This window comes from Ammospiza caudacuta, chromosome 12, assembly GCF_027887145.1.
Source record: "Ammospiza caudacuta isolate bAmmCau1 chromosome 12, bAmmCau1.pri, whole genome shotgun sequence".
Lineage (NCBI taxonomy): Eukaryota > Metazoa > Chordata > Aves > Passeriformes > Passerellidae > Ammospiza > Ammospiza caudacuta.
Window position 1 is genome coordinate 16,371,208 of NC_080604.1, and position 14,657 is coordinate 16,385,864.

General features: G+C 43.3%; 1 protein-coding gene across 1 annotated transcript in view; it reads right to left on the bottom strand.

Annotated features, from left to right (window-relative positions):
• Positions 1-14,657, bottom strand: part of MAGI1 (membrane associated guanylate kinase, WW and PDZ domain containing 1) — a 283,263-nt gene that overhangs the window by 64,511 nt on the left and 204,095 nt on the right. The window contains exons 4-7 of the mRNA XM_058813185.1: positions 9,357-9,563; positions 6,321-6,531; positions 2,888-2,970; positions 80-118 (exon numbers count right to left, since the gene is read on the bottom strand). Coding sequence (XP_058669168.1) covers positions 80-118; positions 2,888-2,970; positions 6,321-6,531; positions 9,357-9,563 — 540 coding nt within the window. The remainder of the gene's footprint in view (positions 1-79; positions 119-2,887; positions 2,971-6,320; positions 6,532-9,356; positions 9,564-14,657) is intronic.

A 14,657-nucleotide genomic window follows, 5' to 3' on the forward strand; every position in this document is an offset into this window, starting at 1 on the left:
CAAAGGAGAAAGTAAGTAATTAAAGGCTCAAAACAGTGCAGTTGAAGTCAAATATCAAAATGAGAGATGGATGATTTACCTAGTTCACTGTCCAGTTCCTCCGTGTGCACCCCTTCTTCTCCAAGGGAAGAGCAGTAAATGAGACAGAAAAAATTAAAAGAAAATTTCAGATACCAGCCCCAAGCAAGAAATTCCCTAGAGCAAACAGCAGAACCAGCACTAATTTTCTACACACCGAGCCCAAGCTTCCCATTTAGCACACTCCAGTGATCAGAATATTGATGGATCTGATGCAGATAATGAACGAAGTGGTTCCTGCACTCTCAAAACATCTTCATCAAAGGACTACTTCCATGTCATGGTTTGATATGGCAAAGTCATGAAATTGCGATGTTCTCACTGTAGTGAGGATTTTCCCTCAGATCCTACAGTCCAACCTTTGCAATCTGTTCTACAGACACATGGATCTAGCAGAAGGCCAGACCTGGACACTAATGAGGGAATCTGAGAGGAAAACCTTGCACCCAAACAAGGAACTAATGTAGCAAGGTTTTCAAGAAAACATCTAAATTTATGTGCACACAAGGTCCAACAGACCTCAGTGTCCTACTCAGGTGATTTAGGCATGAAGCCTTGTTTAACTGGAGGCACAGACCCCAGTTCAGATTCACTGGTGAGGCACAGACAGGAATGCACCAGTTTTAGCAGGGCACCTGGGACAAAGATCACATAATTTTTCAAAGACACAAAGCCATCAATATTCGCTGTTGCTCCATTTAGCATTATCTGCTCCATATTCATAAGTTAACAGTGACACAGATGATTAAAGTATTGCTTGGCCTATAAATAATAATAATGCAGTCTGAAAATGAAAGATGGTGACAAAACCAGAACAAAGATGGTAAAAACAATCTTGGACCCAGCACAGCAAAGTTTAAGCCACATAAATGAGTGACAGAAGCAAACAGAGGTTGTAGGGTTGAAACATCTGGACATCCAAAAAACTACTTCCATGACCTCTTTGCAAAATACCCTATCAAAGCAGTTGTTTGGGACCATTAGTGTGAAATAAAAATTGCAATTTCCTTTGATAGCCCAAACAATGGGAAACAAGTAAAAAGGGATGCATATCTTGATGAAACAAAAGCACAAGGCAACTGCAAACAATATCTAACATTTATAAAATCCATAAAGAGGGTGGAATGAGTCTGGCAACTCACATGCACACACACACACACCAAACAAAACAGAGGAGTCATCCCACTGACTCTTAAGGAATGACACACAACAGTGACCCTTGCCAAAAACCATCCAGCTTCTATGACAAAGCAAAACTAACCTAACTAATCTTCTCTCCTCCCTGTTTTTTAAAACATAATTATTATTATGTGCTAAGCAAGATTAGAGCAGCCAAGCAAAGCATTGCAGAGCACTACTGTAACTATGAAGCAACTGGTTTAACTAGTGAATGTTAAAAATATCCATTAATGAGCAACTTTGTGAATGAAGTGAAGGGGTGTGTGGGAAGATGAAATTAGCTGATTTTAAGGAGTTGATAAACAAAGATGCCACTGCTCTCCAAAATGATGAACTCAATGAAATACAATAATACCAGCTGTATGTTTCTATTCCAAATTAAACAAATTATTCCAGTGTTTGCTTTATAATTGCTAAGAGGACAAGAGTAAGACTTTCCCTTCTGTGAGGAACTGTGTAACAGAGGAGCTCAGTCCCCCTCTGCAGCCTTGTGGTGCTGGCTGTTCCTCACCTGGCACATCCCTGTGGTTTGAGGGTATCCTGCACTGTGCTCTAGCAAGCTGGTGACCTGCTTCATCACAGCAGCCTAGACTGCAGAGGTAAGTTCTCACACCCTGCAAAATCTCTCAAGTGAAAGATAGGAGAGAGTGAAACACTACTACATGTGTAAAAACAGTTAACAACAGGTCTGGAGGCCAGAGTTGAACCTAACAGTGAAAAGGGATTGAGTTGATTCTTTTATGAAATAAAATTGTGATTTTTATTAAGATGACTGACACCAGGAGGTGGTTCATTGTATTATGAAAACTGATTTTACAAGGACAGCACCAACACCGATGAAGGAAGCCCTCTTTTAAGAAGTGTCTACCATGACAGGCCTGTATTAGCCAAGATTATGTATTTCAATTTCATCACCTTTCCTGGTCAGTAGACCAAAATTCCCTCACAGGTTTTCCCAAATATTTAAGTTATTTTCATAATTCACTTTTTCTTCCAACATCTCATAAAGGAGGCTGGGAAGGGACCTCCTTTAACATTCCTGCATTTGGCTGCTCTAAATCGGACAGTGGCTTGCATTTCCAACATCTCAAGGAATACCAAATCTCAGTGCAAATTTTCAGTGTCAGAAATATACCCTTTCAAATGGAACTTGCTTCAGCAATCACAACACTGCACAGACTGTCAGCATTTAACAGCACAAGTGAAGCAGTTGAGTTATTTCTGCTCAGACAAGGAAACAGCAACATGACTCTCTCAATCCACGTGAAGGGGGCGGCTGGAGCGGAACACAGCGGAGCACGCAGAGCCTCAGTCACTCCCTCCCACACAGAGATACAAGAAGCAAACATGTCAGACAGCTTTGAGTCTTGTTCAGCACCAGTGGCTTTTCAAATGCCTTTGCAAAAACTTACTTGTAGCACCTCCTTGGTTTTTATTAAATGATCTGGCACCTCAGTGGCCGTGTTACTTTCACAGCGATTTTACAACATTGTCTCTTTGTACTTCCTAATAAATATTTTTAAAATTTTTTAAAGTCATTCTGAACACTAGTTGTTAGAAAGAGGAAAGTAAAAAAGTTACCTAGGAATGGACCAAACACAGTATTATGTCACTATTTTTAGTCTCTTACCATCATCTTCACATTCTTCTAGAGGCTTCTGCTGTTTGTTCAGGCACCGTGGATCTAGCCAAGATGTTGTTTTTGTGTTATGGCTGGAAACCAAAAATGGAAACACAACCTTTGTTAATAAAGCAGAGTTGAAATATCCATGACATAAAAGTATATATCCTCTTTATTATTCAACAGACCTGGAGGCATACTTTTGATTCAAAGAAACAGCTCAACAATTTGATGTTTTGCAAACTAGTCAACCAAATCACAAGACCTTTGGCATTGAAAACACAAAGGTAACAAGTAAAAATATACAAATCAGTACTCCTGACTGGAAAGTGACATGTGAATGCTGCAATAATATAATATCAATTTCCAAATTTTTGTCTTTGGTGGCTTGTTTTTAATTCCCAGAGCTGTCTCTGAGCTAAAGGCAGAAGTTTCACTTCCTCACTAAATTATGCAGTGAGCTTTGTTCCTACAAAAGACCTTAGACATGTCTAGAGTTGACCCAAGCATTAGTCAAAAATGGTTTTGACTGAAAACTTTATAATTACACAAATAAAGATGTTCTGTCTAAGCCTTTGATGGAAGTTGAACAGCTTTACTTTCAACTCTTCCTTTCCACAAGTCCCCTGACAGCCTCATGATGCCAGTCCCAGCGGTGAAGGTTGCATAGTAAACAGGCTTAAAATACATTTTTCTAGAAGTTATTTTCTCCCATAATTTCATTTGCATAAGCAGACAATCTGATAATATAATGCCTCTTCTACAACCTGGTGTCATCTTAGACACAACCTGCAGTCCCTGAGGTATCACTTATCTAGCTTAGCCTCTAACACTGCTTAACAGTTTTAAGTTTCAATAGTGTAGTAATGCTATTTTCTTCTCCTTCAAGGTCTCAAAGAGGTTTACAAACTGAATTTTAGCCTCACCACAGTCTCATGAGGGCTCTATAATGAGGGCCACGATCCCTGAGGAACTAACAAGCAACCAGCACACTTGTATTGTACTGGAAGAAAAGAGGCTAGCCCTGCTCCCAGGATCTGAGTGAGTAAATAAAAGGTCCTTGTTTTACACATCCTACTACCCAGCCCTCCCAAGGCAGGATGAGCAAATGTGTTTAATCCTTATTTGTGCTGCAGAGCAATTGATCAGCACCTAGAAAACTGAATGGCAGAAATTCAGCAAGTCAGGAAAATCAGCAAAAATAAAGCAGAGGGGCTCTGCCCCCTTATTTATAAGCAAGTCTGCAGTCTAGCTGAGAAGGAGGGTGGTGGGAGGAGAGCAATAGAATATTTGCATATTTCTTGCAATTTTGTACTTGCTAAGCAAAGGCTCACTCACAACAGTGCAGTTTGCTGAGGCACAGAAAATTTAGCTAAACACCTTTCAGATCACACTCTCAGGTGGAAAGGATTGTGTTAGACTGTAACATGCACAGATAACAGGGGACTGGGAAAATGAAAATCCCAGTTAAAGCTCCAGAGAAACATATCTCAAGAACCAAATTGCTCCAGCTATATCAGGGTTGGCTATCTGACACACAGCCCTGGCCCCACTGGACCTGCACTGGTGCTGTGCAAGAAGCTCATGCTGCTCCCCTCAGCACCCTGACTTGATACCCAAAGTGCCACAGATGCTGGAACAGACATCTGAGCCAGCTTGGGTCCACACTGCTCATTAGTTCACTTTCTTAATGTGATACAAATCAAGCTAAATGGTTTCTAGGCTCAGGGTGTCCTCAGAATTAACAGAACTGCAGTCATTCAGTGCTGCATCCACAGCAACAGGTTCATGCACAAAATCAGCCCCATGGGAGCATCTCCTCAAACCGCACTGCAGGGAGGGAGCGGGTGCTGCTGCCAGAGCTTCACATCACACAGGCCTGTGTTACAGGCTGTGTTTTCCCAACACACACATGATTCTCCTGACAATTATTTAGAGGTGCTGCAGTCCTGCACTGTTCAGAGACCACAGAACAGCAGCCATGGGGGTGGGTTTGGGGAAATCGGTGGCGGCAGTGGAACCCCGATGGAAGCACCTGTAAGGAAGGACAGCAGGGGCCCCTGTGGGGTCAAAAAGGGAGCAACTGACTGCTTGGGCAGCATTTACTGCTCATCATCTGTCCTCCTCCAAGGAGGAAAGTGGCAGGCTGAACGGGCTATTAGGCTGTTCTCTATAAAGGGCAGAGAGAACATCAAGTGACGAGGCACCCTGAGGACACAGTGAGGGGAGAAAGCCATGCTCAGGGTAATGTACTCCTCCTGGTTTCGTCTCATGAGAATTTGCATTCTGCCTTCTTCTGACCTTGTCTTACACTCAGGGACTGTTGGAGCCTCTTCAGGTAATTGAGAGTGCCCTGGAAAATGGCTTTTTTCAGAGCAACCTTCTCCCAGCTGAAGAAAGGCTGCTGTGGTGCCCTCAGTCATCCCAGCTCCTCACATATTCTGGCAATCTTCTCTCATGTGTTCCCTTGCCACTGCAGCCAAGGGAAAACCTGCTCTTGAACTTTCCCCTGGCCTTGTCCAAAAGTCTTCTCTCCTGACAATGAGGCAGGACTGCTGCCCTCACAGCCCTGATCCAGTGTAACTCTCCACAGGAGACAGGGCTAATTAACAGAGAAAGTTCTTCTGCAGTAACTGGGCATTGGCTTCTGGTAGGGTTTCCACAACTGCATTAAACAGACCAGTAAATCCAAAATCAATTCCTCAACCCCTCTTCTACTTGGCAGCTAAGGGTTTGAGTTTCAAAGGCTAATTGAGTGTTAATGTCTAGCTAAACTCTGTGCAAGACATCTCTTACACTAACAGCTCCTATTTTATAAGTTACTCCTACCTCAATAAATTTAGACAAGTATAATTTGAGACTATTATTTATGGCATGAAAAAAAATCAATATCATCATAAAACTGCTGACAGCAATCAGCTCTTAGGCAAAGACTGCAGAGCTTGAGGTGTTCCAAACTTGCTGTGCCTACCCTGCACTGAACTGTACCTTTTGCAAGCCACTGGAGAACATTAACACATTTGGCCCCTTTGCTGCGACGAGGGGACAGCACACAAAGTCCATCCCTGTCTCTGCTGCACAGGACTGGAGGAATCCCTGTCTCTGCTGCATTATGCACAGAATGAAGTCTCAGCCCTTCCAATTAGGAGCTTTCATCCCACCCGTGAAAACAACTGGCCTGTATTTTATAAGTGTCTGTTGCTTTTGTAACTACCCTCATAAAACAAGCAATTCCCTCTGCCTGGGAACTCAGGAGTGATTTGGATGTTAATCCAATCAGGAAATGCAAACCCCCTTCAGAAGCAGTAAAGAGCTAACAGCTCTGCAACCTAACTGCATACACTAAATATTTAATACACACACAAAATGCATCCATGGAGGTTCACTTTATGCCCAAAGAGAGGCGGGGAGATGGAATCAGAACAACAAAAAAGTGCTTTACTCTATAAAATAGACTTCTCCGTTCTCCGTGTAGGCCATCTCCCAGTTTTCTGGCAGAGGACCTAGGTTATCCTCGGCAGCAGGAGGTAGGTACTGGGGGAGGCTCTGAGATGGGTCCGTGGTGGGGACGTGGGTGTGCCTCTCAATCGCGGACGCGGGCGCTGCCTCTCTCCCGATGCGCGCGCTGTGCTCGTCCAGGTCACCAGACTCTGCTGCGAACAAACACAGATACAAGTGAGAATCGGTGACAATCAGTCCTTTCCTTCCCTGTTTGCTCCTCCAGGTTTATCCTGCCGGTTTTCCTCTCCGTGCCTTTTAACGCACGAGGCGCGGCAGCAGATGGAGCGAGGGCAGAGCCCCGGCAGTCTCTGAGGCAGCAGGGGCGAGCTCTCCTTGCCCACACACCCTCTGCCAGCCGAGCAAACCAGGAGCTGTGATCAGCTCCAGCAGGCCCTGCTGAGCTACCAAATTCCTCCAGGCTGTCTGAGGCCAGGGCTCGCTGGTGTTCAGTGTGATTTCAAGCAGGCTTACAGGTTCACCCCTGCAGTGCCAACTGTGGGACAGGATTAGGAGGATAAAATTTCTTGTTTGAAGAATGATCAAAAGAGATTTTACAAGTGCAAAATGCTGCCAGAAGCTCAAAGTCAACAAGCTAATGGTGAGTGTCTTCAGTGCAGTGTGTTATTTTAAATTAAAAATTAAAATGAATGTCAGTGCTGTACCATGTGTCCACGTGTTGCTGCTCACTAGTGCCCGTTCTTGCTGTCTGAGGAGGTTTATTCCAAGGCTCATCACTGTATCCTTCAAGCCAAAGTCAGACAGGAGTATTTTATGCTGTATCTGGCCCTTTTCCCTCTAAGGAAATATTTCTGATGTTGTATCCATGCAGTTTCAAGCTGTATCCATGAAACAATGCTGCTCATCCCCTCCCATCACTAATGACAGTAAAGGCTCCCCAATAAACAGGTCTGTGCCCTCACTCCTTTACAGAGAGGTTTTGGCGACAATGGACAAATGCTAAAATAAACCCTTTGTCTACCAAAGGGACTTTCTCTGTTTGGCTCTTGTGGTGTTGAAAATTTATGGCAGCACTTCCACATCCCCTGAGAACATCAGTACAAGCACAGCGTGACAATGCACAGAGCAAAAAACAGAGATCAGTGTCACCCTCTGCCAAGTCCCCAAGGAGTGGGGCTGAAAGGGCTTCCCAGACAGGACCTTCCCTGCTCTCCACACCAGAGACCATGGACATCCTCAGCTCACAGCCCACAGCCCTGGAAACAGCTCCTTCATTATTCCAGTCTGTGTGCTGCCATTACCAAAAGAGAACACTGGGAGGAACAGGAAGAAAAACATCTAGACTATACCAGTACCCTCAGTGCTTGCTTTTCAGCCCTCCTGGAGTTTGATATTTTTAGGTAGAAGATGACAACATAAAGAAGCGTGAAAGAATCATCGCCAGCTAAAAACTGAGAGTACAAACATGCCAAAATCTGGAAAACACAAGTTATCCAGAGGTCTCCTAGGGAAGCAGGAGCATTTTAATATGGCTAGCACACTTTCATGAGAAATAAGCATAAGGAATCACTTTGGTATATGAGAAATAACTCTCTCCCTGATTCTGGGCTCATTTAATGAAGGGAAGGGGCCAGGGTGTGATAACGTTGTGACAAATGAGCTGCATCTTCCAGTATTTCATCTTGCAAAGGAAAACAAGGAAGGGAAATGATGCTCAAGCTACTTCAGGGACACCAAACTGAGACAGGCAGCAAGGAAATCAAATAACAGATCTCCCACCAGCTTCTTCCCAAAATCAGATCCGGTGACAAAGGCCGAGGCTGCTGTCATGTCACAACATGTGAGAAACCACCCTTGGTTTGTCAATGAGCTGGTAAGCAGAGACAGAAATTCCAACCTGTGAGAAATTAAGCTGGCTAGAAGCAATTTGAGTTGGAAATATAGCAAGTAGCAGCCAAAGAGGGTACAACCCTCAAAAGCCATTTGATAGTCTGGCGTGCAGAGGCCAAAACTAAATCTCAGTCTAAATCCTTTTAAAGCTCTAAACAGATGTTAGAGCCAGGACATTGGCAGGTAGGATCCGGCAGGACAGATCTTCTAGTCAAAAGGCTGGGAAGGAAAATTTTCATGGTGATAGAAAATGATCAGAGGACAAAGGTGGGTGCCGGTTATGGTGAGCTCCCAAGGCAATCAGTTAGGAAAGCCTTGAAGATGTGGATAATACTTGCTCAGTTCCTGCCTCAAAAGATGAATTCAGTGCTTGAAACTGAGCTGAGGTAACAATGCCCTAAGCACTAACAAATACTAGGCCTGGGGGCATGGGGAAGAGCTCTTGGCCCTCAGAGCTTCACAAACTTCCAGCTGATTTCTGTGGAAACTCAATGGATCTCCAATGATGTTTTAGTCTGAATCTGCCTGCACAGCACTTGACTTGAGATTGCAAAGGTTTCCAGTGATCTTTCAGCCCAGGCTTGATGGCAGCCATGGTGGGAACAAGATCTGTGCTCAGCAGGACACAAGACCTTCATGAATTGCACAGAACTTGCACACATGCTCCAGATCTCACTCCTGCAGCAAGCAGCACTCCATGTGCTGGGAGGTACCTGGAGAAGAGGACCTAGGACGGCAACTGTATGTGATGGGCAGCTCTAGATGCAAGGAAGGATAAAGAACAGCAACATATTTAGGAAGGAGTAATGATTAATTTAAAATGTAAACATGGTTGAGTCATTTCATACTGTTTGTAGCTGTCAACCATAGCTCAACTGTTCCCTGACCTTTCTGCAATTAATGGATTTGAACTTTACCACATTTTTGTCTCAACCAGTTCAATCCCACAAGGCTTTTTGGAAAGACCCAGCTGTGCATGTGGTCGATCACACCTGGGTATCTGCCAGTTCTGTTTGACACTGACAGCTCTGCAGAAAACACATAAATAAACAATATCCCCTCTACAAAACACTCTCCAAAAGCCCTCCCCACATATTCCAACTGAAAGACAGCAGTATTTTTGCTTTACCTGTGAAGCTACTGCTCATTTCAGGTACATCATCCTCTTCCTCATTCTCTGTATGCACTATGCCAGCATTTTGCATATCATTGTAAGACTTGGTTCGCTTTGGAGTCGACTGCTTGGAGCCAGACTGCAGGTTTTGCAAAGCATTGGTGGAAGTCACTTTCCCACTGAGGGGCTGGCTTGGAGGCTTCGGCGTTCCATAATAGTTACCTAGGCAATAGAGACACATTTGCATCTTCAAAAGAGAACAGTTTATAGCAGTAAGTTTTCCATTTCATTTTCTTTACAGTTCCATTAAATTTCTGTCCCTCTCCACAGATAAGTATATAAAGAAGCTAACACGTGCCATTCCCATTTTGGGGGTGCATGCTTCATCTCTACAGCAGACACAGAAATATTTCTTGCCTTTTTAGTTATTCTTGTCGAATCTAAAAGGAGAAGCAATGGTTGTATTGTTTAGGTGCACTGAGCGTACATGGGCTAAAACAAAAGGCAGTCATGGTGAATAGCAAAACTTCATCTCGTTACATCTGAATTTCAATTAGTAGCCTTTTTACATGTGTGCACCCACACAATGCTGTGGCAGATCTGGAGTGAGCCCTGCAGAAAATAAAAAATTCATGACTGCTATCACCAAGAGAAGTGATGAAAGGCTCGATGGCCTGCTTTAGTACACAGGTTCTTTTAGGGGGGATGTTGCATTTGGAAAGCAAACACTATTTTCTCTCTAGAAGAAAACTTAGTCAAAGGAGAGAAAAGGAAAGATACCACATGGCTTTGTTCAAAGAGGAAATTCAGCAGTTGGGTCAACTTGGGTAGAAGCAAAGACCCAGACCTTAAAGCTAAGCTTGAAGGGACACAGATGCATATGGGGTTATGCCAACACATGCTCAGAATCCATCACCAGTTGTGATGGAAACAGTGCAGAGTGCTTGGGCTGCCTCCCTGCCATTTTAAGTGACTGTGGAAGAGACACAGAATAAGTGCATGCTCATTCATGCCAGCACAGCACAGAGGTATTTCAGACCCATTGCAAGGTGAATCTTGTAATTTTTACACAATGACCTGTAATATACAACAGTTTTATATAAAACTACCCTTCAGATTCCAAGGGTAGACTTAAAAATTTTCCCTATGCCCTTTGACGTGACAAAACACAAAGGATGCCCTCCCAAATAGCTCAATTGTGGCAGTAGTGCAAAATCCTTCTCTAAAACATACATCTATTTACATTCTTCATTGAATGCCCCACCGGGCATTCAGTGTCACCGGCCCACTGACAGAACCAGAGGAAACAGTCTCAAGCTACGTCAGGGAAAGTACAGGTTGGATATTAGGAAAAAGTTTTCACTGAAAGAATAATAAAGTAGTGGAATGCTCTTCCCAGGGAGGTGGTAGAATCACCATCTCAGGATGTGTTTAAAAAACACTGGACATGGCACTTGGTGCTGTAGTCTAGTTGAGGTGCTAGGGCATAAACTGGACTTGATGACCTTAGAGGTCTCTTCCAACCTCATTATTCTGTGCTTCTGTGAAGGTATTTCTCACAGAGCAGAGGCCCAAGCAGCCAGAGCAGCTCCCAGCTCTGTTCCAGCTGGAGTAGCAGGACAGCAACACGCGCAGTTTGTCTGAACAAGGTGTGCTCCAGCCTGTACACAAGGACGTGGATGCAGCTCTGCGGGAGCAGCAGCGCTTTCATCTTCTGTTCATCAGCTCAGAATCTCAAATGTACATTGATGCATAATTTATGGGGAGAAGGAAATTACTGCTTCTGGAAAGAGCCTCTAATGGGTACGGAGGCTCTGCAAGCAGGTTGCAGTTTCTGCTAGAGAAATAATTCTTATGCTCCACATACTGCAGAACTGTTTTACACAAAAAGAGGCGGAATGGGGGAGAGGGAGTGCAAAGGGAAAATATAAATGTAGGTGGGCAAAAAAAAGATAATTAACCTTGCTCCCATCTATCCTCTTTCTCATAAGGAACAACACTACTCTGGGATTTTGTGGTTTTTTGGGTTTTTTTTAGGCTGTTGCTTTGTTTGGTTTTCCAGAGGAAAATAAAAGTTTTCTAAGGATATTAACTGCTAAGCAGAGAGAGCCATGTGTGTGCCATACACATGAAAATGACTTATTTATAGCGCTGCACATCACCATTTTATGCAGAAGTTATTTTGGGTCTGTTTTAACTGGTTAAATTCTTTAGGAGGGATGCAACACAGAGGATGAAGGGGATATATAGATGTTGATAGTGTGGGTTTCATTTCCCCTGGACAAGAGCAAAGCACAGATGGCACCATCCCTCCTCCAATTAAGGAGAAATGTATGATTATATCTTTGAATTTTGTTCCTCTTCAGTTCCTCTAGCAACAGCAAAGCTGGAGTTCCTACCAGTCCACAGAGAGCTGTTCCTCAACAGAAAAATGGGCTTCTCTGAAGTATTTCAGGATTTCTTACACCAAAATCATGAGTCATTTTTCAAACCAGCCATGGCTGTTGGTACTAACATTAGTGAATAATTGTTCTCTACCAAGACAGTGTGCTGTCTTAGAGGATCACTGTAAATATAAATGAGCATATAAAAAGAGCAAATATGAATTTGAGCATGGCTCTCTGCGTGTGGGGTTTTTGGGAAATGTAGCCACTGGGGCTGAACTTTTCTTTTTTCACCACAGGAGGCAGATTAAGCCTGAGTCAATATTTGAAAAAATCAGAGCTCTTCCTTCAGATTCCCACAAGGACAAACAGGTTGGGAAAATAACTCAGCTCATGATGAAAATCTTTAAAAGAATGCTCCAGCCCAGCTTCCAGGTGACATGGGAAATTAGAAAAAATGGAAATGCTATCTTTCCCTCATGTTTGCTGGATGCAGTCAGCCCTATTTCTCTTCTCCATGCAGTTATTTTTGAAGATGTGGCATGTGGGCCTGGGCGTGGGAGCAGACACACTATTAGGGGGGACTGGTAAAAATAATCACCAAACCTCATGTTTCATCCTCAACATTGGAAACAGAAAATATTTACACTGTGACTCAGAAATCCAAACATGCTCCATTAACAACTGACAGTGAACAGCCCAGCAAGAGTTTTAAAACACTCAGACTTGACATTATTCGTTCAAATTAAATCTATCAATGTTTATGAGGAAACATACATTTAAAAATAGGCTTTAACAGTGTTTTGTGAGCCACTTGTAAGCCCAAAGAAGGGGCTAACTTCATAGCCAGTGTAATTTGTAGTGAATATCCAATCAGCTCTAATTATTAACAGCATGTTACATGTGCATACACAAGCATCTGTCATCCCAGAGGATCCCAGAACGTTTTCTGAAGTCAGCACAGCAGTCAGGGCAGGAGTCCCTGGGGTGCTGAGCTCAGGTGAAGCTCTGCAAAGGGTTCTGACCTCAACAGGATGTCCCTGTCCCCCAGACAATGGAGATTTCCAGGACAGAACTGCAGGATATTCTACTTTTCTGTGGAAATGCCAGCTCTGAAGCAGCCAGCGTGGCAGGAATGGCACATTCCCATGTGCAATTCCTATGGGAACTGGGCCCCTACCCCTTACCCTCCTCTTAATCACACTTGGATCCTGCCTCCAGCACCTGAATTAATAGCTAATAACAACCCACTCACTCCACAGATGCACACACCATTAACTGAATCCCTCGTCAGCACTTTTCACTAACCATTATTTTATTCAGTCCCTTGGTGCTTAAAACTTACTTAACCACAGCTGAAGTTTGATGGCAGCATCTGCAGCCAAATCCATGACTTAATCCATGCACTCTGAAGCACCACTCAGGAGAGTGCACAAAAATAACAATAATAATGAAAAACCCCAAACAGAAGAGCTATTTGGAACGAGTTTGTTTCTTTTCATCTCCTTATCTTTAAGTGTCGGCAGCTTACACATTTTAGCATCACACCCAGTAATTAGACTTTGGTAACAGCTTATCACAACAATAAGACAAGTTCTCATCATCATAACACTTCCTGCTCTGCCAATTCAAGCAGTGATCACAATCAATGAAAGCAATCTACAGCAGCTTCCACCCTGTCCTGAATTCAAGCAAATTTTCCAAAACTTGAAAAGAAAGTTCTCTTGACTGACAGTGTTGCTTTTGGAAAATTTGTCTTATATTCCAAATAACAAAGCATTCTTAATAAGTATTCCCCCTGATGGGCAGTAAATTCACTTTAAATTGTTTGTGTGACCTGGGATTTAAAACACAATTCACAAAAATACACCAACTAGTTAAGTAAAATATCTATGAATCTATTCCATAAAACCCTTGAATTCACACCATTGAATTCAATTCCATTTGGGCTGAAAGGACTCCATCCATCCAGGAGCCATGCTGTTCCTGGGATGGGTTGAATGCACAAGAAATGGTTGAAATGCAGAAGAAGAGAGGCACAATCACACAGGTTCAAAAGTGGAATGGACACTAAAGCAGAGAGGGAGGAGGAGACCACAGAGGCTGCTGGGGTGGGGACAGGGAGCTGACATGGAGAGGTGAGGAAGGCAGAGTAGCTAAATGTAAGGCCAAACACGAGTTTGAGCATTAATTCTGATGGTGCAATTACAGCAATGGAAGAATGTGCTCCCAAACCACATATCTGAGTTACTTTAACCAGTAGGTGTTTGCTCTGCATTCTCCTTTCTGGTGAAAGACGTCCATGCCTGGGACTGGGAGTGCATCTGTGTCTCAGCAAAGAACCAAGAAGAATTTACTGATTTTTTTGTGAATTTACTGATGCCTACATGTGAAGTCTAATTTTATAAAAATCCCAAGAAACACAAAAGCCTCAGTGCAGCATAGAGGGCCCTGTGTCCATCAGAAGTGCATCTCATCTTCAAAGCCACCACTCTGTGCTAACAAGGACTCCATTAATAGCTCATGTTTCAAAAAGCACTTTATAGCTTTCTGTCTTGGTGGAAATGGGTATTTTGGGAAAGACACTTGGAGATAAGCAGCAAAATTAAGCAAGGCCTTGACACAAAGACTTGAAATGCAATTATTAATGTAATTGTTTTATTTTCTGAGACTCAGCTCCCCTTCTCTGCACTGTACAAGAACATAAACAATTGAACCTTAATTTCAGCAGAAGAGCTCCTGCTCCTGTAATCCAGCAGGAGTGCTTGTGTCTGATTAGCACAGGATGGATTGGTTCCTGGGAGCAGAGCTCCTGCCATGGTGTTTTGTCTGTTCTCCTCCCAGATCACATTCTGCTACAGATTTCCACATCTAGATGACAGATCTGGCTGCTGTCTGCAGGATTCACCTAGCTGCAACTGCACATTGATTA